Genomic DNA, 27,817 nt, shown 5'->3' with positions numbered 1-27,817 from the left:
CCATCCATTGTCTCCTCTTCCACAGCTTCTGCTCCTCACTGGTTGTTCTCAGCTGCCCTCTGGAGCTCCAGCCGCCCACTTGCTGCCACCAGCACCTCCCCACTGCCCACCCCCCACGGCCGCTGTGGAGGTGACCTAGGCGCCATGACCACTCTGCTCCGATCTGCCCGCCACTCTGTGTTCTCGTGCCATTCAGAGACACAGTGAGTTACCCAAGATCTGGCTGGTAAATGGCCCAGGGAGGCAGAAAAACTCCCCAGGGTGAAAATGTAGCAAAACACATTTATTCAAAAACAAAACAAACAAATAAACAAAAAAAACCCCATGGCCTTCCCATCTTCCCAGCATGCTGGAAAAACTGATACCATATTGGGTCCTGGCCTCTGCTCACACAGGGAAGACCCAGCATCTTGCAAGACTGAGACCAAAGGTAGGCCAGCCAGGTAGGGGTGGAGTGGTACGGCTCTGCCATCCTGTGACTGCTGGCATGGCAGGCAGCTCATATTGATTCCTAAGCAGTGCCTGCTGACAGGAATGGCCATGTCCCACCAAAGCTGACCATGGCACCGCTTCTTTCTGGCCATGTCTGCCCTTGACAGCCTGAGTGAAGACAGGTAGCCACAGGGCTGGACATCATGCCACACTGAACCAAACCCTGGCATTCTGTCTTGTAGCACCATGGGCATGCTCTACACAGACTTGACCAAGAAATGGCCTTTTGCAACCAAAACCAAAAGCCAAACCCGGAGTCCTGAGGAGCCTGTCATCCTCAACAGGAGATAGGTATCAAAAGGAAAGGCAGAAGCAGCTACATGTGGTGTCACCTGAGGCAAGCTGTACCCAACCCAGTCGGTATGAGCGTGGCCTATGTGTAGCATCTTGGTCAGGTCCACTGGGTAACGTAAACCATTGGGGTCTCCAGTCCACACTACCGGGTTCATTGCAGACCTCCTGGTGACCTCCTGGTCACAGCAGCCACAGGCTGTTACCTACCGCCCCTATTGCAGCCTCAGGTAGGAGGGGGCAGAGTAGTTGAAGAGCAGAAAGTCCATCTTATAGAGGTCATAGAGGCGGCGCTGATAGAAGGGGCTGATGTCCTGGAAAAGGCGCCGGGCCTGGTCACGCGTGGGGTTCTTCTCAGGCCTCCGGGGCGGAGCAGGGAAGCGCAGACCAGGCTCGCCCACCAGGTCCAGCAAGAAGGCGGCATCATCCGCCAGTGTCTCGAACTTGCCCACCACATCATAGCGCACTAGGCATGGGTGGCACAGCGCGTGCGCGCGCTCCCAGTGTTCGTTGAAGGGCTCGTAGCGGCGCGTGCGCGGGTCAAGCAGGTAAGCCAGGAACTCGGCAAAACGCACGTCGTGACCGCGGGCCAGCGCGTCGGGCTGAGCGTGTGGTCGTAGGCGGCGCACGATGCGGGTGCCATAGCGCTGCTGGAAGACAGCGCTGTGTGGCTGCGCCAGCTTGTTGCGGTAGGCGGACGCTAGGCGCTCGAAGGGCTCCCTCACGAAGAGAAAGGCCAGGTAGTCACGCAGCTTCTGGTTGACCTCAGCCGGTGCAAAGTCGGCCAGCGAGGGCAGCAGGCCGGGTGCGTGCGCCTCGTGCGCAGGGATTGCGCCCGGGTCCCCACGGCCGCGCAGCGCCAGCAGCACGCGCTTCCAGTTGGTGCAGGCCACCTTGGGCACGTAGCAGTACAGCAGCCGATGCGCATCATCCACCAGGACGTGTCGGAGGTCCTCCGGCTGCAGCAGGCGCTGGCGTCGTGTGTGGCGACTGCAGGCCTGGCGCAGCAGCTCGCGCCGCTGGTGGTGCACCTCAGCCATAGGGGAACGCAGACCCTGCAGGTGACAAGGGACAGAGGCAGGGTTGACAGCATATAACTGCATACACACGTAGACCATCTGCTCTCCACTGTGCGTTTAATTTCTGCCGTCTCATTGTATCCTCCCTACTTCACCCACTCTAGCAAGGACAACAGAAAGACTGTGCCCTGGCTATCCTTGGGGCACAGCCATCTCTTGGCAATAGCCATTCAGCAGCTTGTAAGACAATGGGCTTTTATTTGTATGGTGGTTAAATAAACTTATTAATTCTGTATTAATAAACGGACACATTGGTTTGGGCCTTGACTTATCCCCCCCTCCCCCTGCAAAGCTTTTCATTTTATATGTATGGGTACTTTGCCTGCACATGTATTTGTGTGCTATGTGCATGCAGCGCCCAGAGAGGCCAGAAGAGGGCGTCAGATCTTCTGGAACTGGAGTTACAAATGGGACTGAGCCAAAAATGTGAGTGCTGGGAATTGAAACCTGGGTCCTCTACAAGGGTAGTGGGTGTTCTTACTGCTGAGCCATCTCTCCAGACCAGCAACAACAATGTTTAATCTTAGCGCTTGGTCAGGAAGCTTGACCTTTCCCCAGCCCATCTTTCCTCTGTGAAGAAACAAAAAACAAAAACAAACACACAAAAACCCAGCCCCCAGCATTTATCTGGCACTTCCTGTAGGCGGAACAGTGTAACTCTATGAATTAAGTCCTATTAAGAAGACCATGAATGTGGTCCACTCAGCCTGCTTCAGCCAGCCTGTGCCCGAGGCTGTGCTTACAGAGCATTCCTTCAAAAACTTTCCTTCTTCAAATAGGATCCTCATCTTTAAGACTAGCCCCTACCACCATTCCTCTTCCATTATTTTGAGACAGAGGAAGGGCAATCTCCTAGGGTGCAGGGCACTGTTAAAATCTATTAAAGTTACTTTCAGTGTTAATGATTATTGTGCCATTCTCCTGGTGTACATTTTTCTGAAAATAATCAAAAGCATTGGGGAATGAGTAATTAACTGCCCTTATGCCAGCATGAACCATCTTGAACACTCTGCTGTCACCATGAGAAAACTGTTCAAAGACCACAGCTGCTTCCCCCAGCTGCTGAAGGCCCAGCTTCAGCCAGGGGGTGAAACATTGTTTCAGGCTTTTGTTAGCAAGTGTCTGTTCTCATCTTCTGTCCTCCCTGTGCCTCTCTCCCCTGCCAGCACAGGGGCTGCTCTGATTGGCCTAAGGGAAAAGTCTATGATTGGTCCAAATCCAAACCTTTTGGTCTGTGACTGGTGCTAAAGAACCAAATGGCTGTTCTTGGGCTGTGTGAGTGGACTGCTTCTCCTGAGGACCTCTGCACTGCCCCTGCTGGTGCAACATTGGGCCCTTCGCCCGAGGGTCTTTTCTTGCCTACTTTCTGTAGTGTAGGCTGAGATGGTAGCAGGAAGAAGGCCGGAGAGACAGCTCAGTCAGAGAAGTGCAGCGGCTGCAGCAGTGAGTGGAGGCACGGGCAAGGCAGCCAGCCGTCTGGCAACTGAACAGTTGGAGAATGGCCAGGGCAGGCAGAAGGGCAGGGAAAGACCACAGAAAGGGTAAAGAGCTGGGCCTGAAGAAGGGTAGAAGGCTTAGAGAGTCAGAGAAGGGGAAAGTGCATGTCCTGCTTGCTGGAAAGTTCTAGAAGGCTGCCAGGTCTTCACTCCCAAGACTCTCAGGTGCAATCCTAAGCAGTGTGATGTTGGCTCATGTGAAGGGTGAAGAAACCCTGACCTTCTGCACTGACACAGGAGCAGCAGCATTAGGAAGATTAAGGGTCCTGATACCCGAGGCCTGCTATAACACCCGGGCCCCCACCCACTGCTGCATCCCACCTGCCTACCCATAGTTCACAGCTGCCAAACAACTAAAAACATATGCACACAGACATTTGTGCCTGAATGTTTGTGGAAAAAACCTAAAGTCCATCATCTGACAAATGGATAGATAATATATAATATATCCACAACAGGATATTATTCAGCCATTAAATGGAATGAGAGTGTGATAAACACTACAACACAGATGAACCTTGTAAACATTATGTTGGATGAAGGAAGTCAGACATAAAAGGTCAACTATTGTATGACTCCTTTTTTTTTTTTTTTTTTTTTTCTGACACAGGGTAACCCTGACTGTCCTGGAACTTGCATTGTAGACCAAGCTGGCCTTGAAGGTTGTTCTTCCAGAGGTTCTGAGTTCGATCCTCAGCAACCACCTGGTGGCTTACAACCATCTATACTGAGATCTAATGCCCTCTTCTGGCATGCATGCATACATGCAGATAGAGTACTCATATGTAAAGTAAATAAATAAATCTTAAAAAAAAAAGAAGTCAAAAAGAAGAAGAAGAAGAAGAAGAAGAAGAAGAAGAAGAAGAAGAAGAAGAAGAAGAAGAAGATTCCTTTGGATTGCTGTGTGGGGAATGGTGGGGCTACATAGGATCTGTTTGCTGAACCTACCCAGACCCTGAGCCATCTCTCCACAAGGAATCTTCTGACCCTGCTGCTCCTTCTTAAAATCTTCTATGGCTCCGCATTGCCCTTGTCACCATTTGGGCCCTATGCCATGATGGCTGCCTTCCAGGCTCTCCACAGACAACCTCTGTACCCTCCTTGCTACCAGGCTGCTGGCCTAGCTGTTCTCTGTGGTTCTTGCTTTTCCTCTCCAGATCACACTACAAGCCCCTTTCTCAGGGAGCAGCCTCTCCTCAACTCTGCCAGAATCCTCTTGAAGTTCCCTGAAATCCCCTCTGCCCCCTCAGAGCACCACTCAATCTCTTGTCATTGTAAATGCTGGTTACACTATTCCCTACCTGGATGTACAGTCTGCTCTGTGGAGGCAGGAGCCTAGCCAGCTGACAGACACAAAATCTCAGCACAAGAGAAGGGCTTGCATACAGTAGGTGCTCAGTACATGCTTTCTGTGTGTTTCTTTGGCTGTAAGCCAAGGTGGGGTCTCCTAAATGATATTCAGTCAGTCTTACTTGTATGATGTTAGACTGAGTTTTTTTGTTTTGGGTTTGTTTGGGGTTTTGTTGTTGATGATGATGATTTGGTTGATTGGTTGCTTACTTCATGATGGTGACACTCAGAAGGAGCCACTGCAAGTTTTAAATATAGACCTTTTTTCTGGGCTGGGGTGACACTCTGTATAGATCTCTTCCTATAGGAGGAGGGGACAGCGAGTCTTCCCAGATGATGCACACCATCACTAAGGGAGCCACTATATCTGCAGTGTGCTGTATGGCCAAGTGGCTGAGCATCAAGGGTCCCAGGTGTTAGGAGGGGTTTGGCTTAACAATGCTTCAGTAGGCTTGGGGGCTAACACCATGCTGAGTTAAGGAGTGCTTGTACTGTTGGGTGTGTGAGCACGTCTAAAGCTATGTGCAGTCCTAGGAGAGCCACTTGTTCCATCTGCTTTGAGATGGGGGTTGGGTGGGGCTTTCCTCCAAACATTCCCTTTTTGTGCCGCATACTAAACTCTGGGAACTTAATGACCATCTACTTGAATTCTTGGGACACGCATAAGTTAATAACCATCTGTTTGTTGGTCCCCTGGGACAGGCATGGCTTAATGACCATCTGTTCACTGGGCTCCTGGGACAAACATAGGGCTATTTTCCTGCCTTGTGTCTGCAGTACATAGCACAAGACAAGCACAGGCCTCAGCTGTGGTGGTGCTGGGAGATGATGGTTGGGAAGCTTGGACTTCCAAGCTAGGCAGGGCGCCCCATTGCCCGTACGGGACAAAGCCTCTGACAGCAGGTACACAGGAGGCTGTGGCTTCCTATCCAGGATGTAAGAGGGCATCCCGGCCACTTACCTGGTCCAGGTCATGCAACATCTGTAGGGGAGTCTTCCTCCCTCCTCCGAACCAGCTGGAGCCCAGGGATTTGTTTTCAAATGCTGAAGGGCACAAGAGGAGAGAGAGATGGTTTTGGACAAGATGTGTTTTGGCCAACATACCCGGGACACATTTATGTGACTCAAATCTCCTCCTGGTTCTTATCTTCCTCGTGGGGGGTTGGTAGATGGTAGGTACTGGTAGGACAGTATCTTTGGGGTCATCCTCACCCTCGTGCCCTATACTCCACCACTGGAGACTGGCAAGTACAGGGGACAAGAGGAAAGGAGCCTGCCTGCCCTCTGGGAAGAACACCCAGCTCCATCTTTCTACTCACGCTGTCTCAGGTCCCCCTTGCTCCCTCACCCCCACCCTTCACCCAGCCAGAGATTGAGTCCTGAGGGGTCCACAAGTCTGATGGTTCCCAGTCCCTAGGTCTTGGATGTGAGCATCCAGAAAGGGCTGGTTGGTGGCACAGCCGGGCTTCTGCCAGTCAGAGAGAGGTCACCAGGCTGTGTGAGGCACTGTGAAAGCCTCCAGAAGCCTATGAACCCCGTAGAAGCCTGTGCATGCCAGGATCTGTGCGTGCTGCTCCGGATACATGCAGCTTTACCTGTGTCCAAAACCGGACAGGGAGTCTGTGATTTTAGCTTCGCATCCTTCAGTGTCCCTAAGTCTCCAGGGCTGTCTGCACACCCCTGGCCTAGGATAAGTGGGGCCACTTGGACCAGGGCTCATTCAGGAAGCTTGTCTTGAGGATGCCCATAGACCCAGCCCTTGAACTTCTCCAGGCTCTGCCCTGGGGTGGGTTTGTTATGCTGCCGCCTCCCTGACATAGCAGCACCTTCACCCGAGAATGAGCTGCCAGCAGAGGGGACAGCGCTAATACAGTAGTTGGCATCAGGGCTGCAACATGCCCTGGTGGTGTCTCTCAACCACAGGGGAGAATGTCTCCTCATCATTCCTCAGGTTAGCTTGTCAATCAAGGCCACCCAGCACAGGGGTCTTCTTAGAACCTCAGCGAGCAACTAAGGGACCGTGGTTTCCTCTAGGTCTGTGGGCAGGGTCGGGAGAGCAGACTAGGGGGACCACACCATAGAAGTCTGACCCCACCACCACCACCACCACAGGCCTACTTGGAGGCTCCTGACATTCCAGAAACCATGCATCACCCAAGGCCTTCCATTTCCTGGCCAGACCACAGCTGCCTAAGAGTGGGTCCCACAACAGATGCTAAGGGCCGGTGGGTGGAGGACGGGCACCATGGGCCCCAGAATAGCTGTGGTCACAGATTATAGGGCTAGACTATCTCCACCCTGCCAATGGAGATCTCAGGGCTCCTGGCCTAGCAACTTCAAGCTGGCTGTAGAATGGATGGGGCAAGCACAGGCATGTGCGTGTGCATGTGCTGTGTGTCTGTGTCTGTGTGTGTGTGCACACGTGCGTGCGTGCATGCGTGTATGTGTGTGTGTGTGTGTCTGTGTGGTGTGTGCAAGTTGATCAGAAAGGGTTACTCTTAAAGTCCATGGGTCCACTCCACTAAGGACCACTGACACTAGTTCCAAACAGGGCCACACTAGAAGCCCAGCACTTTCACCCCCAGCCTTTCTTGACTTGCTCCTCAGTCAAGACACCCAGCAAAGAATAGCAAGGACACAGCCGGTGTGTATAGCCAGGGAGGGGCTTGTGCAGAACTGAGACTTCCCTTAACCCCGTGGTTCCTCAATCTGTGGGTTGTGACCCCTTTGGGGGTCAAATGACCATTTCACAGGGTCGCCTAAGACCATCTGCACATCAGATATTCACATTACAGTTTATAACAGCAGCAAATTTACCGCTATGAAGTAGCCATGGAAATAATTTTATGGTTGGGGGTCACTACACCATGGAGAGCTGATTTAAAGAGTCAAAGCATTAGAAAGGTTGAGAACCACCGGTTAGGGCCTTACCCCAAGCAGCTGAGCAGCTGCGGGGAAGCTAATAATTACCTTGCCTTAGAGAGAGGAGAGGGAAGGGGGCAGGAACAGAGGACAGAGTGCCAATAATAGGAGACAGATGGGGACAGCCTTGGGCTGCCACTGGGAGAATGTAGCTCTCTGCCTGGAAGCCAGACCAGAGCAGGCTTGTGGGGGTGGGAAACAGGCCTGGGACAAGCAGAAATACAGTGACTGTCCAGGAAGGCTGCCTCCCTCAGCTCAAAACAGCATTGTGAGGACTGCCAAGATTTTGGTGCCCAGCCCTGGGTAGACTCAGTGGCCAAGCTGGACTGAAGGAATCCTGGAGAAAGTCCCATAGGCCATAGCGCAGGATCCTAGGGCACACTGGACACTATGTAACCTGTGTGAAACTAACCTGTGTCCTCCTGTCAGGTGCAAACTGTTACTTTCCCATTTGTCAGATAAGGAAACAGCCCCAGAGGCGGAAACTCTCAAAGCTGACTGGTTCTAAAGACAGGATCCATCAGGTTCCAGTGTCTGCCTTGCCCAGGCTTCCGCTTGCCAGGCCCCTGCTTTGCTGAACACCCCAGGGCTCCACAGGAGTCCCCAAGCTCTGCTTTACCAACTAAGGAGGAAGTGGTGGGGAGCGGCAGGGCACACAGGTGGCAGAGGGTAAAATAACAGCAGGAGACACCCTTACAGGAACACCAAAGAAAACTCCAAGAAAGCTGACCTCAATCCTCAACCCCTACTTCCAGCAGGAAGGCCCATGCCCCAGGCACAGTAGGACAGGCTACTTTGGGGGGGGGATGGGCTAGAAGTGGGGGTGGGTGAGTTTAGCCCCAGTGCACATTGCAACAGCCACATCTTGGTTAATAAGTTCTCACTGTCCTGTTGCAAGACAAACCAACAGAAGCACCCACAAGGGCTAGGTCAGAGCCTCAGATCTGCTGGCCCCACTCAGCACCCCCAAAAGGCTTTCAGGGAGCTGTGAAACCCAGTGTTGGGGGCATTCTTTAAAGGGTTACCCTGAAGGGGATAGGCATACACTGGACAAGCTCTTCACAGGAAAAAAAAAGTCACTCTGCCCCTTTCCAGTTGTATTTAAACTATTCACTGACTCCCACAAGCCAGCGGCCGTGAGGTAACCCCTGTCTGAGCAGCTGTCACCAGATCCACATTGCGAACCACCCACGGGCCTTCTTCTCCTCCAATGACATATGCCCACGTGGGCTCAAACCCCACTCTCAGTAAACTGTGTCCTTTCCTAATTTGCTTTCAGTTACCGAGATAAAACACTGTGACCAAAAACGACGTTGGGGAGGAAAGGGCTTATTTCATCACAGGTCACACTCCATCACTGAGGGAAGTCACTCAAGGCCAGATCCTAGAGTAAGGGACTAAAGCAGAGGCCATGGAGGAACACCGCTTACTGGCGTGCTCCTCGTGGCTTGCTCAGCCTGCTTTCTTGTTTGTTTGGTTTTTTGTTTGTTTGTTTGTTTTTGCTTTGTTTTGTTTTTTGAGACAGGGTTTCTCTGTATAGCTTTGGCTGTCCTGGACCACTTTGTAGACCAGGGTGGCCTCGAACTCACATAATCCACCTGCCTCTGCCTCCCAAGTGCTGGGATTAAAGGCGTGCACCACCACTGCCCAGCTTATCCTGCTTTCTTGTACAACCAGGACTGCCTGCCCAGGAGTGGCACTGCTCACAGTGGCCTGGGCTCTCCCACATCAATCATCAATCATCAATCAAGAAAATGCCCCCACAGACTTGCCTACAGGCCAGTCTGATGGAGGCCAGTTCTCCACTGAGATGTATTTCCTTTTCCCAGATGACCCTTAGCTGTGTCAAGTTGACAAAACTAACTACCCAGGTCACTGTTTCCCATCTAACCATCTATGCTTCTTTCAAAGTCTACCCCCAAATATTTTTGTTTTGTAAAGTGAAAAAAAAAATTATGTCCGAATCCCCATTCCAGGCAAGGATGGCAGAGGAGCAAAGGAGCACAAACAGATGCCAGGAGCAGCAACAGGGCTGCCATAGACACCCTGTGGGAAAGGTGGAGGGCTGCGCAGCTGTGCCGTCTCCTCCACTGTACCCCCTTCCCTGACTCTGAGCTCTAGGACTCAAATCTGAACCTCACAATTCTTGGTTTAAGAAAGTTGCCTTGTTTCCTTTGGTCACGTTGCCTCCCTATTCCTATTGGAGCTGACTGACCTGCCAGTGGCCACCCATTTCTCCAAGGACTTGGAATCTCCTGAGCTCTGGACCCCAGCTGGATGCTGTGAGCCTCCTGTGAGCTCCTCCCAGAAGCCACACCCTCTCTTTTTGCTAACCATTCTGGCCTTCAGACCAAGGGGTTCTAAGACTCCTCTGTTCTCCCAGACAGAGACTCAGGGGCAGCAGGCTCAACAGACATGCAGTTAGGGGTGTGCACAGCAGGGAAGCCCAGACACTGGGCCCAAGCCAAGGAAGAAAAGGACAGAAGGCAATCCTGGGGATGACAGGGATACCACAGAGACCCCAGAAGGCAACATGGCATGCTGTCCCACTTCACCATGCTGACCCTGGGCTCTGAGTCACTGTTGGCAGAAGATCCTCGGACAAGGGGACCAGCATGCACTCCTCACTAGAAAGAGGCCAGTGAGATCCTTGCAGCAGCTGGAACCCAGGTATAATCTGTAACCCCTCAGTGCTCCATCTACTCAGCACATGGTGACAGTGACACCTCATTCCCTGGAGCAGGAAGGGACAGGGCACATCATAGTCTCTCAGCTGGGATATAGCATTGGGATTCTCTTGGGCCCTGAGCCCTCATCGACTTATAAGTCTCTCCCCAAGATCCCCTGACTCAGACTTGACTGAAAAAAAAAAAAACCAGGGGCATGTTCCAGGAACAGTGGGTTTCCTATCCCCCACCCTTCACCTCCCATTCCACCCCACCCCACCACTATGTAGCAGGACCAGGCCTTCCCACTGTCTCCTAGCCAGTGCCTACCACAAGCGCGCATCTCTCCCTGCGCTAGCTCCAGGAGATGAGGTGGGGCTGGCTCTTGCTGGCCCAAGACTCTCTGAGACATTGGCGGCTGGAAACCTACTACAGTGGGGTGGGGCCATCTAGAGGAGTGGCTCTCAACATTTCTAATGCTGCCACCCTTTAGTATAGACCCTCAGGTGGTGGTGACCCACAACCAGAAAATTATTTCTGGACTGTAATTTTGCTACTGTTATGAATCATAATATAAAAAACAACAACAACAAAACAACAACAACAAAAAACACAACAACAACCCAAAAAACCAATCAGAATGTAAAGATCTGTGTCTTCCGATGGCCTCAGGTGAACCCTATGAAAGGGGTCGCTCAGCTCCTCCGCAAAGGGTCCCAATCCACAGGTTGAGAACTGCTGCTGGTCTAGAGTCTGTGTGGGAGGTAAGGAAGGCAGCTGAGGGAGCTCAGAGACGCAGGGGAATGAAGCCAGGGTCAGTCGGGACTTCCCAGGCCAGACAGCATGAGGTGTGAACGGCAATCCCACACAAGCAAAGGTGCTGATGGGAGGGCATGACTCTAGCCTAACCCTGCTCTAACCATCCTAGAACCATGCTTACACTTTTTCCTCCCCTCATTCACGCCCCACTTCCTTCTAGGTTCTGTGCATGAGGACAGGGCCCAGGGCTGCGCTTGCTTCTCTTCTCAAACCTGGCTGGAGGAGGTGGCAGGAGAGACGTGTCCCAAGAGGCATGAGGACACACCGACAGCCATCCAGACACATGCTCCTCTACACACACTCCTTGGGGCCTCGGCTCTCAACCATCCTTTCATGCCCCGTGAGCCCTGAGGGACCTGAGCCACTGAGGCCCAGGACTGGGTAAACATTTGTCCACAATGATAACAGGTTGGACAGAGACTGTGGCATCAGCAGACACTGGGACCACACTCATACTGTGCCAAGGAACACTTTAGACATGGGAGGCACCTATATAAAGCCACCACTCCTATACAGGTCCTCAGTAAGGGCAGGGGAGGGGTGGCTCCATCCAGTGAGCTTTTGGAGGTACCCTGGCACAACCATTTATGTTTGGTCATGGAGATGTTGTTAACTGGAGAGGTGAGTAGGCCTCTCCACTTGTGTTCACCTGGACCTTAGCCAAGCCCATGTCCCTAGCCCAGGGTCCCCTAAGGATAAAGCCAATGTGATGAAAGGGCTGGGGGCCAATCACTGTCTGCTGTACATTCAAGCTCACCCTCCCTAAAACTCTCTGAGGATGGAGTCAGCACCTATTCCACAGATGAGACTGCTGAGGCCCTGGGAGGAGACATAGATAACAGGTTAGGCTTGCTGAACGACCTCTGATCTACCAGCCTGGCCCCTGGGTTCCTCCGTGGATAAGTACCATTCTAAAACAGTTTTCCCTTGTCCTGACTCACTCCCACCTAATGCCCCTGTCCATGCTAGGATATGAGCCTGTCTACAGTGAGCAGACGCCATACACACAGACATAAGGATGGGCAAGCTTTCACAAAGTATCCCACTGCGCAGGCACCTCCTCCAGCCCCTCCACACCTGATCTCTGCCCCCAGCTTTGTCTATAAAGTGAGTTGTGCTCCAGAGGAGACCTGGACTCATTCAGAGTGAGACTGACCACATGCCTGGTGAAAACTGATACTAGCAGGTCATTGAGTCCTGTACCCACAAACCATCAGATAGCATGCCCCAGACGGGCCAAAAGCTCTCCACCAGTAGCATAAGGGGAAGGCGGGGAAGAAGACTCCCTGCCGGGAGTGTAGGAAGCCTGTCTTACACCCAGGTGCCCCAGCCCAGAACAAGGGCAGGTGCCTGGTGGCCCTAGAAGGTGCTCCAGCTTGCTGAGAGACTTGGAATCCCTGGGCCGTGCACTCACCAGGACGCAGGGCGCGCAGCACAGCACACAGTAGCAGAAGCGCAGCACCCAGACTTGCTGCCACCCGCAAGCGCGGCGGGTAGCAGGAGCGCCTTCCCATTCTGTGCCAGGCGCGTGGCAGGCGACGGCCATCCAGTGCGCTCTCCTACTGCGCAGCGGAGGCCCAGGACACGCCCAGTCCTGCCCTTAGCCTAGGGCCCGCCCAGGAGCAACATCCTGCGCGCCAGCCTGGAAATAGGCTCGGGCTCTCTCTGGCTGACTTAATAGGTAAGGAGGGAACCCCAGCACAGTGAGATGCAGCGTCTTTCACTGTTGTTGTTAATCACTAGGTCGGGATTCTTTACTCTGCGCAGATGGGAATTAGGAGCAGAGAAGCTCCCAGGTACAGGTGGCCCAGGCCCAAGGGCCACACTGGCAGAGCCAGAGGCTGCAGCTGAGGTCTTGGGAGCCAAAGCCCTGTGGGTCAGAACCACAGGCTCCAGGTGCTTGGCTGGATGCTCATTGCCCTCAGCGTTAACACCTAGTACTGGACAGCTGTTGTAAGCCTGGACGTGCCAGCTCTCATCCCCAGGCTTTGGGACTCTTGACCCTCAGTATTGGCAAACGTCACAGCTTTCAGGCCCGGGGGTTGGGACCCTTTGCCGTTAAGGGTAACGGCTCCTCTCTGCTTCCTCTCAGCCTGCTTTCTCTAGTCTTAGGCTTTGGCAACTTCTTGTCTCTTCTCTTCTTCCACTGGCCTTGCCTACAAAACCTTTGCTCCCAACAGCAGCACCCCCAGTTTCCTCCCTGGGGAAGGCCACTTTGGGGAATCCCACCACATGGCACACACAAGTGATCATGAGCTGTCTCAGAATGGAAGTGTGGCAAGCAGTGTCTGTACCAATCAGGGCACAGCCTGTCCTGCAAATTAAGGCCTGGGTTTGCACCAATCATAGCACAGGGTAGTAGGGAAAAGACTTCCCTTCTGTGGTGGGTAAAACTGCCCAAGAGTCATGTTGTTTCCCCAACGCTGACGATGGGTAGAGAGCCCTGCATCCTGCGCAAGCTGTATGAAACAGTGGTGGCTGATACCGTGAAGCAGGAGCTAGGATGCGCTTTGGGAACCAGCAACTGAAGTCAGAACTCAGTTTCCTAAGATGACCAAGGAAAGTTCAAAGCAGCCAGGAACCATGAAGACAGTGCCAGGGTTGTAGGGCCGGAAGTCCTCATTGCCAGGCAAAGGTCTAATAACAGTCAGGGTCACATCTTCCAGGACTCAGCATCTTAGCTTATTTAAAAGAAGAAATAAAATAGCCAGATATGATGGCACACGCCTTTAAACTCAGCATTGTGTGAGTTGGAGGCCAGCCTGCTCTACAAATCCAGGACTGTTGCACAAAGAAATCCTGTCTTGAAAAGCCAAAAATTAATAAGTGAATAATTAATTAATTAGTTAATTAATTATCAAAGAGGTGCTTGTCTTTTTTTTTTTTTTTTTTTTTTTTTGGTTTTTGGTTTTTGGTTTTTGAAGATAGGGTTTCTCTGTGTAGCCTTGGCTGTCCTAGATTTGCTTTGTAGACCAGGCTGGCCCCGAACTCATAGTGATCTGCTTGCCTCTGCCTCCCAAGTGCTGGGATTAAAGGCGCCGCGCCACGACGCCCAGCCAGAGGTGCTTGTCTTTTGTAGCTGTCAGGACAGTGCCTGACTGTGCCCAGACCCTGGGAGCCCACAGTGACCTTTCAGGTCAGAAGAGAAGTGAACTGCAATAAAGTGCAGGGCAGCAGCCAAAATTGTGCAGGGCAGAAAATAATTGGGGAACCCTATCTCTCTGGCCTGGCTCCACCTGTTACAGTTTGCTCTGGGTGCCATCATCCTCTCAAAGCGCAGAAGCTTGTCAAGCAGTAAAATGGGAAGGGCAGCGCCCCTGCCCCCCAGGTTGTACCTCCTTACTTCCTCCCTCCCTTCCTTCCTCCCTCCCTTCCTTCCTCCCTCCCTCCCTTTCTTCCTTCCTGGCAGGGGCCAGAGGGCTGGACAGAATCACAAACCCCAGGATATGGGACCCGTACGTGATAGTCCCTGCCCCATCCCAGGATCAGTCCTACGTGTTTTCGCCCTTCCCCTGAGCCCACCCTGTAGCCTCACTTTCTTATGTGTCTTCAGGTCCTGGCAGAAGCCCAGCTCATGCAGGGCCTGTCCAGCCTTGGGGAGAAGTGTGTGTGTGTGTGTGTGTGTGTGTGTGTGTGTGTGTGTGTGTGTGTGTGTTGGGGGGTGTCTTCCTGGGCACTAGGCCTGCTGTAGCCCCATCATGTCAGCATTTCGCCTTGTGTATGGAATGGGGTGCTGCGCCCAACACTAGTGTCTTACCCGACATCCGTGCCCCCGCTTCCTTGTATGATGGAGGCAATATTAGAGTTCACTGTGTTGTGGAGGCTAAATGAAAAGCAGAGATCATTTGAACGGTGCCAGGGGCCGCAAGTGTCATGTAAGGACTTGATATTAGTATTCAATAATCATAATTGGTTCCTCTTCTAGCAATTATCTATTACCTATTGACGACATCTATGAAACAAATAACAGTTATACATATAGCTTTAAACAGTGAAGGTGGGTCTGCCTCGTTGTTGGGTGGGAACCCAGCTCACAGTAAAACCGCGTCCTTCTCGGGATTCCCTATCCTCGGAGACCAGCTGCTTCCTTTCAGCCCACGCCAGAACCCAAAGCTTCTAGGTCACCCACAATACCTATCTGCCCCAAATCTCCCAGGGATGCTTAGCCATTCATTCCCAGAACCTGCTCCAGTCTTCCAGTCTTCGGTGTGTTTTGGCCTTCTAAACTGCCACCTAGTGACCACAATTGAGAACAGCTCAGCCCACTATTGTCCCTGGAGCCACCGGAAGATCTCAGGCTTGGAACCCATGTGCAGATGCCTGCCTCCAACCCTAGCCCCACGGAAAACTTTCTTCTGCTTCCTGGAGACCCTGAAATGAGGGTGACAAATGGCCTTGAACTTTAGAAGCTTCCACAAAACAACTTCAGTGCTCTGGATCAAGAACCGTAGAAGGGCCTTAGTCCTCTGCTTCCCCTAGGGGGTCCCAGGATGCTGCAGTCAGTTGGCAATCAAGATGGCACATATGCTAGAGGCCTACCAGGCAGCGCTCTCCAGTGGTGCATGGTCACACGTGACATATGTGGCTGTATTTGCCCGGGGGCCTGGAATTTCGGGACCATCCCCATAGACACCATGGCTGTGTGTCCTGTCTCTGACCTGGAACCACTGGGCTCCAGTGACAGGGATAAATGCCAGCCTCGCACAAAGACATACCTGAGAAAGCGAGGAGCTGATTTAATTCTGTCTCTGCGTGTTAAAGGAGCAATACGGAGTACAGGGAACCATGGAGCCGTCCTGTCCTGGCTGCCTTGAGAGGCACGTGCCATAGGTTCTTCAGGATAGAGCCCATGGCTCCTGAGGCACAAGGTGCCTTTCAGTTCCTGAGAGACAAACGCACTCCCTCAGGCAGTGAGGCCTTCTGGCCGCTTTGTGTTTCTCTGTATGTTCCCTTAGAAAGTCGAGGAAGCATGGAAGCTTGACAGGACAATCAATCTTAGACAGTAAGCTTGTGTTTGTGTGCCCTGCACAGCTTGCAAATGATTGTGTCCTGGCCAGCTACAGTGACAGTTGCCATTATATTCTGTTTCTGATAAAGGTATAAAAAGTCTGATTGCTCTTAATAAAATTGCCACTGCTTAAGTTTTGCTGTGGACCCTCCAACTGGCCTGATTTAATCCCTGTGGCTATATTAGATGACCTTAGCTTGGTAACTAAGTGCAGATACTTACAACGGAGGCTCTGAGTGGGTGCTAGTGGAGGGGTGAGGTGAGGTGGGTGCTAGTGGAGGGTGAGGTGAGGTGGGTGCTAGTGGAGGGATGAGGTGAGGTGGGTGCTAGTGGAGGGGTGAGGTGAGGTGGGTGCTAGTGGAGGGGTGAGGTGAGGTGGGTACTAGTGGAGGGGTGAGGTGAGGTGGGTGCTAGTGGAGGGTGAGGTGAGGTGGGTGCTAGTGGAGGGTGAGGTGAGGTGGGTGCTAGTGGAGGATGAGGTGAGGTGGGTGCTAGTGGAGGGTGAGGTGAGGTGGGTGCTAGTGGAGGGTGAGGTGAGGTGGGTGCTAGTGGAGGGTGAGGTGAGGTGGGTGCTAGTGGAGGGTGAGGTGAGGTGGGTGCTAGTGGAGGGATGAGGTGAGGTGGGTACTAGTGGAGGGTGAGGTGAGGTGGGTGCTAGTGGAGGGTGAGGTGAGGTGGGTGCTAGTGGAGGGGTGAAGTGAGAGGCAGAGCAGCTTCTCAGAGCCTCCAGTGAGTGTGTCTAAACACTGGAAAGTTGACAGCTGAGGTATCTGGGAGGCTGTACCTCTCAGCTTCTGTGGTGATCAGGAAGAAGTGGGGCTAGCAAGTGGCCAAACATGCATCTGGAGATGAAGTTCTTTAGTACAGGTATCAGTGAAAAAGATGACACCATCTTGTGTGGTGCTGATTGCATGTGGGGCATCGTTCAGGGCCCTTCAGGTATGGACCTCATTCCTACCCGCCACGTCTGTGAGGTATTGGTATTGTTAGGGTCATCCCTTGGTGTTCATAGTGCTGGAACCGCAGATACCACAGGCCCCAGGTGCTCATTTCCCTTACATGTTATAAAGCAGTGTTTAACCTGTGAAGTCCCCTCCCCCTTGCCGTCAGTCACCCCTGGGTGCTACATGATGCCTAATACAGTGTCGTTGCTGTATAGGTAGACTTCACACTGTATCATTGGAGGGCACATAGTCAGGATAAACATAGATACAAGTTCATACAGGTGCAATAAAAAAAATCTTCAGATGTGGATCCTGACGGCCAACCATCCTTTCACTGCCAGAAGCCTGGAGAGGCCAAGATGTTTGCCCAGAGGCACACAGCTGGTAAGTAGGGTAGTTAGGGTTCAAGCCTCACGCACTGCGTGTTTAGTCTATGTGGATCCCTCGTTCTTTTAAAATGTGTACGGTGTTTGTTTTCTGACTTAAATAGCTTATTCTAGAATGAGATTCACACGCAGCCGTTGTGAGGTGGCACAGGTACCCCATGCGCCCTTTTGTCTCCCCAGTGGCAACATCTTGAACATTCCAGGTAGAATGCTAACCTTGAGACCGCCCACCCTCTTCTTGGGGGAGAATATTGAAAATGCTTCAGTTGGTTACAAACATTGAAAACTCAGATTTCACAAGACAGTTGGGGGTTCCATGCAGACAGATTATTGAGAGGCTCTTTTAGTGGAAGGGGAATCCAAGCAGGGAAGAGTCCGGCCAGCCAGGCACAATGGAACACCCTAGATGAAGGCCTGCTAGGACCAAGAGGCAGTGGATTGCCACTCATTAGGCTATTTCTGCCACCCCAACGCGCCCCAAGGCCAAGGGAATTGGCGTTTATCCAACTCTGCAGCCTTCCTCTGCCAGATGAAGGAAGCCGGAAGCGCTCTAGCCACCAGCGAACAGAGAACAAGAAGCATGCGCAGTCTTCTGATGTTGGGTCCCCTTAGTGCTGAGACTCTCAGAAGGGGCCGCTGAGGGAGTCCTACCTCAGTCTGGTACAAGGCGGTGCTCAGCCACCTCAGCTTGTAAGACCAGAAGGCTAGGTGAAAGCCAGGAGACTCTTTTTGGGGGAAACTGGCAACGCTAGGAAGAGGCACTAGGGGCCACAGCGTGAAAAAGACTTTTCTCAGTCTCAGGCTCTGCGAGTGCGAGGTTTTCTCCTCACACACACTCCCGTCCAGTTCCCAACAAGACACCAGCAGGCTTCTGCCTCAGCCCACAGCTGGGGGCTCGGTCTCCAGAGCTGCCCCACTTTAGATGCTAGTCACTAGCAAGACAGTGGCCTGTACTTTATAAGCATGGCCCGCTCCACTCCTCAGGTTGGATTAATTTGTATTAAAATGCCCTGTGATTGAAGCTCAAGGGTAGACACACCGACTAGCACTCATCCCCAGAACCAAACAAAGGCAAACTAGTCAGAACCGGCCAAACTCGGGGTAGCGATGCCAAGTTATTCTCCCTTGTGCCACAAAGGCTTCAGGTGTCAGCCAGGCAAAAGGAATTCAGGGGGAGTTGTGAGAGATGCAGACCCCTTCCCGGACCTCTTGGTGCTCCGGGGGCTCTGTGGTGTTCTTGATAGGAGCCCTGCGAATCCTTCCTTAGGGACTCTGTGGGACTCTTTATGCAGTCCTGACCAGTGGAAATGGCCAATGGCGATCAATCACACCTCCTCCCCCCACCTCCTCCCGTGACATCTCTGGGATTCAGAAGTAGACAGTTTCCCTGGAAAACAAGTGACTCCCGGGGCTATTCAGGAGCCACAAGGTCCAAATAGAATACAAAATACTTTCACCACCCTGAAATGCCACAGGTCAGAGACCGAGCACTAGGGACAAGAGTCCCCTGGTGTCCCCAGCCACAAGGCTTCAGACAGAAACCACTCTAATTTTCTCATTATGCTGTACCATGTCTTGTTAACACCTTCCCCGCACTCCCTCCTGGATAGTGGTCTCTTAAGAGCGATAGCCATTTCAGGGGTGTCTTCATCCAAATGCGGGGTTCCAGGGCTCCAGTCTGGATTTCACTCATGACTAGCTACAGAACTTCAGGAAGTCTCTTTGCCTCTCTGACCTCAGTTTCCTTATCAGGGCCATGGGACTTGAGTTCTGAGGACCACTGCAAGTGTCAGCTACCTCACATACTGCTCCAACGCACCAGTGGGTCACCTTGGCACTCCGCGGAAAGCCTGGTGACATGACCTTTTTCTGTAGAGGGAGGAGTTGGTCACCACCCACCTGTGTATACAGGGACAGGACAAAGGCCACACACGCACGCGCGCAGCTGGCCAGGAATGATCACTTATCAGGACCACTGAGAGTCGATGGAGGGCCCTTCCTGGCTAGGGGGAGGATAGTGACAGCCAGCACTGGCCTCTGGTCCTAGGAAAGTGGAAGATAGCTTTTTTTTTTCCGGAACTGTTCATGATTGGGGTGCTGAGGTTCTGGGGAGCTGCTACTACACCTATTATCTGGACCCTTCCTGCTCAAGTGTCAGGGAAACCTGACAGGGACTTGCTTCTGTAGAGCTTGAGCCAGGTACAATGTCATATGACTCTCCATCATCAACATACATATTCCAACGTTGTCACCTTTTGGATACCCTCAAAGACTGAGAAAGCCTCAATCTCAGAGTCCACCAGCACCGCAAACTCACACCCACCTAACCTGAGTCAACCTGAGGCAGCTTCTCCTCCCACAAGCAACACTCGGGCAGCCTGCCTACTAGCCAGTGATCCAAATGACCTGCCCCTTATGCCCTCCCTGGCCCCAATGAGGGGCTGGAGGAGGTGGCCCTGGGGCTGTCCCCTCCCTGCTTGCCCCTGACTGCCCAGTCAGTTCATACTTGCCTCCACCTCAGTTTCTGCAGACATGTCCAGCCTCCAGGAACTGTGCTCTGGCCTGCCTCTACGACCCCTCCCTGAGAACCGGGGACGCTGGGCTGGGGTACCACATGCACCGGTCAGGACTCCCAACCTCAGCCCTGAAGAAGAGCAGGTAACAACAGAACAGTCCTCTGGGGCTCTGGGGCCTTCTGGGGCCTTTTAGGAGGTGAAGGTGGCTAGATACGCCTCCTTCTTTCCATGTGTCAGCTGCCCCTGACCCTACCAATTCCCAGGAAAGGGTGAGGAGATGTTGTCAATGTCTGTCACCTGAAATTCTTCAGGTGATGGCACCTTGGAGTTACCTTAGGCTCAGAATTGGGGTTCCCACTTCCAGATGAGGACATTGGGGCTCAAGGTCACCCAAACAGTACAAGGTGGTGCTGTGGTCACCTCTAGTGAGGAACAGGAAGAGGCAGGGTGTGAAGTGGCCCTAGCTCAGCAGCTGCACATGGACCTTGCCCTGCCGCAAACACAGAGTGCCTATTCTGTCCTCTGCAACAGTTTTTCTTTGTCCCTTGCCCCCAAACCACCTAGTGACTTTGGCTGTGCAGCTTCCATCGAGGACCCTGGGAGGGATGGCAGTTCAGGTAGCCCCTCGCTCGCCTGGTGGCTCCCTTCGCCCAAAGGATTTCTCCTCAAGAACTTTCCAAGCTACCTGCCAGAGGGAAGCAAGTCCCTGAGCGGCGGGGAGCTGCTTTTCTGAAAGACACAGAAGTATGAATGCTGAACGAGGAATCCCACCCCTCACCTTCCCCCAGAGACTGCAGTCCTGGGGAAGACCACCCCTCAGCTTTTCCCAAGCTGCCCACAGGCAGTGAGCATGCATAGGAGCTGCTGGGGTTGAATACTGGTGGGCAGGAGCTGGGAATAAGGGCAGCAAAGAAAAGGACTGGGGGAGTCCTAGAAAATGGGGCAATGCCAGGCAAGGCAGGGCTGGTGCTGGAGAAAGGGAAGACAGGGTGGCGGGGTGCACCTTGTCTTTTCACTTGACCTATCTGGTTTTGCTGAGCTCATATCTCTGCTGTGGTCAATGTTCTTCCTCCTTGGTCACCTCTCTCCTAGGCACCAGTGCCTGGACGCTCAGCCACAGAGCTGGGAAGGTCCTGCTGCCTGTAGGCCGCTGCTGACACCCCTGTGGCTGGGTGATAGTGACCAGCCTCCCATAGTGTTTTGGAGTGACAGGAGGGCAGCCAGGAATGGAGGGTCCGAGCCACTTCAGTTTCATTCCTGGGTGTCACCATGTGTTTGAAAGATGCAGCATCCTCAATGGAGAGATGATTGCAGACCTGGGAGTTAAGAGTTGGGAAGGGCTAAGTCTTTCCTCTAGGAATGGAGCCCCAAAACCCAGCAAGAGCTTCTTTTGCATTGGCTTGCTCCCCATGAGATGTGTGTGTGTGTGTGTGTGTGTGTGTGTGTGTGTAGGTGTGTGTGTGTGTGATGTGTGTATCTGTGTATACACATGCAAGTGTCAGTGCACTTACATGAGCACACACATGTGTATGTGTGGGTTCCTGTATGTGTGCATGTATGTTCAGGTGTGCATTCTTTGAATCTCTCCCTCATTTCCATTACTACATACTATTCCTTCTTTCATTGTTTGGGTGGACCGGGCGCTTCATTCCTTGCTTCTCTTTGGCAGCTGTCTATTTAAGTGGGGAGTGCCACCTCTTACACTTTAGTCCAAGCACACTCAGTACAGGCTTTTTCAACCTTCACAGTGTGCCTCACAACACAAGCAGCTTTGCTGTTAGAAGCGCTCTCCCCTATGTGCACGCACCTCAGTGACCTGTTCCCCCAAGTCTTACCTCATCCTCTGCGCTGTGTGGTGTCCTTCACTATCATTGCCCTGAACGCCTGTCTCTAGCAACATACTGCCCTGAGAACCCTTGGGCCTGCAAGCCTGTCTCTGCCAACATACCGATCTTGAGCTTGAGGCTGGGGGCTCTCTTGGGGTGGTCTCCAGGTTCTGGCAACACCAGCATGTGCTCATCGAATGCATGGACAAGAACATTGGCTAAAAAGCCAACCCCCTCCCCATCCTACAAGGCACATAGGAGGACTTTTGTTCAGAGATGGATGTAGCAGCTTGGACAAGGATTTTAGAAGAGAAAGAAGGGCCATTTTGTGACAAGAGAAACAGTCCATGGAAAGGCACAGATAAGCCTTCCAAACTGTGCAAAGTGGAGGAGACCGTATGCAAGTGGAGCTGGGAACAGAGCTTGGGGCACCAGACGCAGCGTGACTGGAGAAGAACCTGAATGCCAAGGCCGCTGTGGGTGTCACAGGATAGGCAATGGGGAATCTGTGAAGGTTTTTGAATAGGGGTGTGGCTTGGGTGCTTAACAAGACTCCTCCCTTGCCAGGATTGGAGAAGCATTTTTGTAGAGACCCCAGGCAGCACAGGGCATGGCAGAGGTCCATGAGCGTAGGAGGTGACAGTTCTGTGATCTGGCATTCACAGGGTCCACAGGAGAGTCCAACATCGTACTAACGCCATCAGTTCATTAGTGCCTAGAAAGTGGGTTCTGCTTACAGACAAGGACAGTAAAAGAAAAAGCAGAGCACACAGATGCTGCGAGGAAAAGTCCCCTTTACATACAGCCGTATTTCTAACAACACTGCCTCTTCAAATCTACATCATGCCAGTCCTCACATCTCTGGTATTAACTATCCGTTGCCTCTTACAAGGCCCTTCATGATTATGGGACTTTCCACTTGGAGATCCCAGAACAGCCTGAAGATCATAACTGGGTTATTTGTGCAAAGTGCCTTCACCTTGTAAGGCAACATGCAGGTTTGTGGATGAGAACATGGGCATGGCGGGGTCATTACAGTGGCTACCGTATCAGCTATGCCCACTGCCCAAGTTTGCCCATGCCAGAACGCAGCCTCTGTACCATTTGCTAAGCTACGTGCCTCTCTGGACTTACAGTAGCGTCTGCTTTCTCCCTCTGAGTCTGCATCCCCTGGTGCAAATGGGGCCAAAAAAGAGAAAGCTTGAGGTTTGCCTTCAAAAAAGGGCCCAGTGGCCACCAAGGAAGGCTCTCCAGAAAACAAAGCAGATGTTCTCAGAGTGGTTCAGCCAGTGTCTGCGTGGAGCAGAGGCAATCTAGGTGGAGAGGGAAGAGGGTGTGTATAGAGGGCCCCAGAGCTCTTACCCAGCTTAACCCCTCCCCTCCCCAGCTGGCACTGAAGAATGCCTTGCGCTACTTCCCACCTGATGCCCAGAAGCTGTTGGCCCTGGAGTTTGCCCAGGAGCTACGGCAGTTTGGACACATCTACATGTACCGATTCTGCCCCAGCATCAAGATGAGGTGAGCCCTCGTGGATTCGGCTTCAAACAAGGCTGTGCAGAAGTCAGGAGCCTCGGGGAATCCATGATGAAAGGGGAGGCCAGTCTGTCTGAGTTGGGGGGACCTATGGAGGTGGCACAGTGAGTTGACACCTCATGCAGAGAAAGTAGCTAGTAGGGTGTCTCTTGGGCGGGGGGGGGGGGGCGTGTCTGAAGCTGACTTACTTGGCCAGAAGATGGGGTCCTAACCAGATAGGTCTCTGCCCTGCACCCCACCCCTGTCCTGCAGTCAGTCGTGTGTGGCTTTGGAGCGTCATGTTGCCCAACCTCTCTGGGACACTGTGTCTTTGGCTCTGCAGGGAAGAGCTGGTGAGAGTGAGATAGGGTGGGGAGTGGCTGTGAGTGACTTCAAACCTGTCGTGGTCTTCACTGAAGTTCTCCAGCTGTGTCACACAGCACCATGAGCAGCTGTGTGACTGCGCAGTAATGCCGGGCCTCACTGGACTTAGGGCTCGGCTGCCCTGGGCGAAAGCTGAGAATCTACATTTTGGATGCTGCAGGTCCCTGTGATAGAGAATCATTGTTCCGAACATGCCCAAAACTCCAGATTGTCCTAAACAGCCTGGGATGCGACAGGGGCCACTACCCTTGTCTCCCTCTCTACTTGTTGCCACCTGCCATGGAATCGATGCCCCGTGGTATTTGATGAGTAAATGTAAGAACAAATGTTAAACTGCCCAAAGACAGAGGGCTCTGGAAAGCAGCCATCAGCTCTCCTTGCAGTCTGCTTCCTCCCAGGTTTGAAGTAGAGAGAGACAGTGACTGTGGTGAGCTGGACTTCCTGCTCTGGGCATGTGGGGACTCGGGCTGCTTAGCAGCTGGTGGCTCTGGTGCTCCACTTCCCCCTGTGCTTCTAAAGACTTCCCTCTGGTGCTTGTCAGCTTGGCCAGGGCAGACTCAGCATCTTGGTGGGACAGGAGGCCTGAGGGTTCCCTGGTTATGCCGTGGCTGGCCTTTCTCTTGCAGAGCCTACCCAATCGAGCAGTACCCAAGCCGGACACGGGCCGCTGCAGCCATCATGCACATGATCATGAACAACCTGGATCCTGCTGTAGCCCAGGTGATGAATGGCAGGGAAACCGAGGCCAGCAAAGTCCAGAGAAACATGGCGTGAGATCCTGAGTAAGGCTATTTAAGCCTTTAACGCTCTTACAAAGCTGGCGTCAGAACAGACAGTTCTCTGAGGTTATAGTGTAGACTCAAAGCAGGAAACAAATACAATATAAAATAACAAGAATGTATAACAATATAGTTACATAAAAGCACCTGTAAGTTTAGCTTTCCAATAGCCACCTGAAAATAAAGATTTAATATTTTATCATCCTGTGTCTTAACATGTTAGTGAGATCCCTTATGTTCTTTTTACATGGGATCTTGACATGGAAGATGCGTTTCACAAGGACAGCCATGCTCTGTAGCCCACATGGCTGGTGGCTGCTACATGCCCCTAATATTATTGTTCCTTTGAGTATAGCAGCGAGTGGGAGGGCTGCTTCTCCCTGTACATAGCCCCCATCTCAGACAATGCCACATCTTCTCCAGTTTCCACAGGAGCTGGTAACCTATGGAGGCAACGGACAGGTGTTCAGCAACTGGGCTCAGGTATGGTGGCCTGGAAGGCACTCAATGGTCCATGGCCTGCTGCCTGATGCTTCAGCACTGGCGATTACCTGGAGATGCTTCCCTTAAAAGAAGGGGTAGAGTGGCATTGTGGGAGGTACCAGGAGACCCTGGAGATTAAAGAGGATCTAGGTGACAAGGTCACTAGGGGGGACCAACTGAGATCTGCAGGAATCCCTGGGTCTGGCTCTGGGGGGCAGGAGCCATGTGGGTGCCAGTTCGCACTTACAGAGTCCTGCATGTGCACTGTCCACCAGTTCTGGCTGACCATGTCCTACTTGTCGAAGATGACGGAGGAACAAACTCTGGTCATGTACAGTGGACACCCACTAGGCCTCTTCCCCAGCAGCCCCCGAGCCCCACGGCTGGTCATCACCAACGGGATGGTGAGTCTGGGGGAAGGAGGCAGGCAGCCTCCCCGGGGCCAGGCTTGGGAAAGGGGGTGCTGTGGGTGAGGAGGAGATCCAGGCAGCCCTGAACCACTCACACCTGGTTCGTTTTCAGGTTATTCCCAACTACTCCTCCAGGACTGAGTACGAGAAGCTGTTTGCCTTGGGGGTGACCATGTAAGTCGCTGTGTCAGCTCGCTGCTATGGTGTCTGCCTGTAGTTATAGCTCCTGATGAAGGCAGCAGGGCTGCACCAAGCCTGGTTTCAGAGAAGACTTACACAGCAGAGTAGCAGAAGTTTTTCATTCTTACACAGCTGCACCCTAGCAGTTTTGTATAAATGCTTGCTGGTTTTTTTTTTATAGACACATAACCAAAGAAATGTACCGTTTTTGGATTCCATTGTTTCAAAATATTTTATTTTGAGTAATCCCAGACATACAGAAAATTATCTCACAAATACAACTGTCAGACAGATGGGTTAAGGAAGACATACAGACACTGGCCCAGTACCAGACTATGCAGCTGAGAGCTTCTGTGTGGTTAGAATAAGGTGATTTTATTGAAGAAAAAGAAAAACTGAAAATGATTCTCAGGAAATATCACCAAAATCCTATGGTAAAAGTACAACGGCTGAAGCCAGGAATGCTGGCACATGCCTTCAATCCCAGCACACAGGACGCAGAGGTGGGTAGATCTTTGTGTTCAAGGCCAGCCTGGTCAATAATAACAAGTTCTAGAACAGCCACAGACATCCTGTGTCTAAACAAATAAACCAAAAGGAGGAAGAAGGAGAAGAAGGAGAAGAAGGAGGAGGAGGAGGCGGAGGAGGAAGAGGAGGAGGAGGAAGAGGAGAAGGAGAAGAAGAAGAAGAAGAAGAAGAAGAAGAAGAAGAAGAAGAACAACAACAACAACAACAACAACAACAACAACAAGAAGAAGTCGTTTTTTTTTTTTAGCATGTTCTTTGTTTTGCTTTCCCTTTAAAGTGATATCTTTACGTACATGTTACCTGTATAGTCAACCAATCTCTGATTGAAAATGTTTGAAGTCAAATTCCACACTGACTAGATGCATGCACTGTGTGGTTACCATAACCACCTTCATAGCATTTGCATGACTTGAACTATGCAGGTCCTGTCCAGATGTGGGCTGTTTGACATGCAGGATTTGTGTGTCAGAGCCCCTTGCATGGATCCCTCCATGAGAAGGCACACTCATTCTCCGTGCCCTGTGGAATGTGTTCTGATGAACTGTGCAACTCCATGACTTCCCCCGTCTGGTATAGGACCCTGAAACCACCCTGAGGAGCTGCATGGGCCCTGACCGGGGTGTGAGCGCTTTCGGGGTGCTGTAAAGCTAACTGAGGCTCAGCATCTAAAGGTTCCACCAAGTGCCATGGAAGGAGCTGCACTAAATAAGGGAGACCTTATTCTTGGGACCCCAGGGGCCCGTGTCTCCTGTGTCCTTCCAAACATTCTCCGTGCCCATCTGGGCTAGGGGTCAAGGCCATTGTGGCAGCCTATGCACTTTGCCTCTCTGCCTGACAGTACAGTATAGGAGTCAGCGTGTGGAGCACAGGCCTGGCAATTCACTCTCTCCTGTGGTGCTCAGCGGCAACATGACCCTTCTTGCAAGGCGGTCAGTCTTTTGGTGCTGAAGGTGTTCGGATACATCTTTGTGGCTATCTGGGACCATTACTCAAGGAAACACCATATAAAATGGAATCTGCAGAATGGGGAGCCAGTGGCTTAGCCTCCATGTGGCACTCCATTGTGTAACCACAGCAAGCCCCACCCCTACCACCACCACCATGTGCCCTGGTTTATCAGTCTTTTGAAGCAACTCTTTAGTAGAGCAAAAACAAGGCCTCAGAAAACCCAGTCGATGTGTTGTTGGCTATAATAACTAGCCTCTGTGAGTCTTGCTGATGTTATTATTGGGCCTGGAAACTTTTTCTGCTCCAATGGAAGCAGCCTGGGGTCAGAAGGCTGGAGGTGCACATCCTAGCCCACTGCTCTCTCCCTATGGCCTTGCACTTGTCCCCATGGTTCTGTCTCATAGGTGGGAACTAAAGGTCAAAAGTGGCAGAGCTACAGATGGTCAGACCTTGTCTGGCTGTGGCACTGAGGGTTTGCCACAGGGAGGTGTGGGGACACTGACTGCAAAAAAGTCAGGCTTGGTGGCACACACCTATCATCCCGGCTCCTTGGGAGGCTGAAGCAGGAGGATCCCAAGGCCTGACTGGGCTACAGTGTGAGTTCAAAACTAGCCTGGAGACCTTAGTGAGGAAAAAAGAGAAGCTCGTGCTGTGGTTCAGTGGTAGAGCTCCTGCCTTGCATGCATGAGGCTCTGGGTTCAATTCTTAGTACAGAGCAAAGGTGGGAACTGCAGCAGAGGCGGGTCAAGGTCCACTGTATAAGGAAACTAAGAAGACCTGGAGACCAAACTCTTCTTG

At 52.2% G+C, this 27,817-nt stretch overlaps 2 protein-coding genes across 2 annotated transcripts in view; one reads left to right on the top strand and one right to left on the bottom strand.

Moving 5' to 3' along the window:
• Positions 1 to 262: 262 nt before the first annotated feature.
• Positions 263 to 12,670, bottom strand: CHST13 (carbohydrate sulfotransferase 13). Its single transcript, XM_084765815.1, has 3 exons — positions 12,530 to 12,670; positions 5,670 to 5,752; positions 263 to 1,838 (listed from the first exon to the last, which is right to left on the bottom strand). Exons 1-3 carry the CDS (start codon positions 12,627 to 12,629, stop codon positions 999 to 1,001), a joined length of 1,023 nt encoding a protein of 340 aa, XP_084621941.1. The 5' UTR covers positions 12,630 to 12,670; the 3' UTR covers positions 263 to 998.
• An 87-nt stretch (positions 12,671 to 12,757) lies between these two features.
• Positions 12,758 to 27,817, top strand: part of UROC1 (urocanate hydratase 1) — a 39,856-nt gene continuing 24,796 nt past the window's right edge. Inside the window, exons 1-7 of the mRNA XM_084766370.1 lie at positions 12,758 to 12,796; positions 19,975 to 20,111; positions 23,183 to 23,313; positions 24,318 to 24,411; positions 24,894 to 24,953; positions 25,229 to 25,357; positions 25,476 to 25,537. Of these exons, the coding sequence (XP_084622496.1) occupies positions 19,986 to 20,111; positions 23,183 to 23,313; positions 24,318 to 24,411; positions 24,894 to 24,953; positions 25,229 to 25,357; positions 25,476 to 25,537 (602 nt within the window). The 5' untranslated portion in view covers positions 12,758 to 12,796; positions 19,975 to 19,985. The remainder of the gene's footprint in view (positions 12,797 to 19,974; positions 20,112 to 23,182; positions 23,314 to 24,317; positions 24,412 to 24,893; positions 24,954 to 25,228; positions 25,358 to 25,475; positions 25,538 to 27,817) is intronic.

This window comes from Acomys minous (assembly GCF_964271855.1).
Source record: "Acomys minous genome assembly, chromosome: 17".
In the NCBI taxonomy this organism is placed as follows: domain Eukaryota; kingdom Metazoa; phylum Chordata; class Mammalia; order Rodentia; family Muridae; genus Acomys; species Acomys minous.
Note: the sequence above shows the minus strand (reverse complement) of the source record. Positions and strands in the feature narration are given on the sequence as shown.

What these genes read in the sequence shown, in the direction of transcription:
- CHST13 (XM_084765815.1), bottom strand. Translation starts at nt 12,629, where the DNA reads ATGGGAAGGCGCTCCTGCTACCCGCCGCGCTTGCGGGTGGCAGCAAGT. An exon ending in GCTGCGCGCCCTGCGTCCTG is followed by an intron (nt 5,753 to 12,529) that starts GTGAGTGCACGG and finishes TGTGCCCTTCAG; the next exon opens with CATTTGAAAACAAATCCCTG. An exon ending in TGTTGCATGACCTGGACCAG is followed by an intron (nt 1,839 to 5,669) that starts GTAAGTGGCCGG and finishes TGTCACCTGCAG; the next exon opens with GGTCTGCGTTCCCCTATGGC.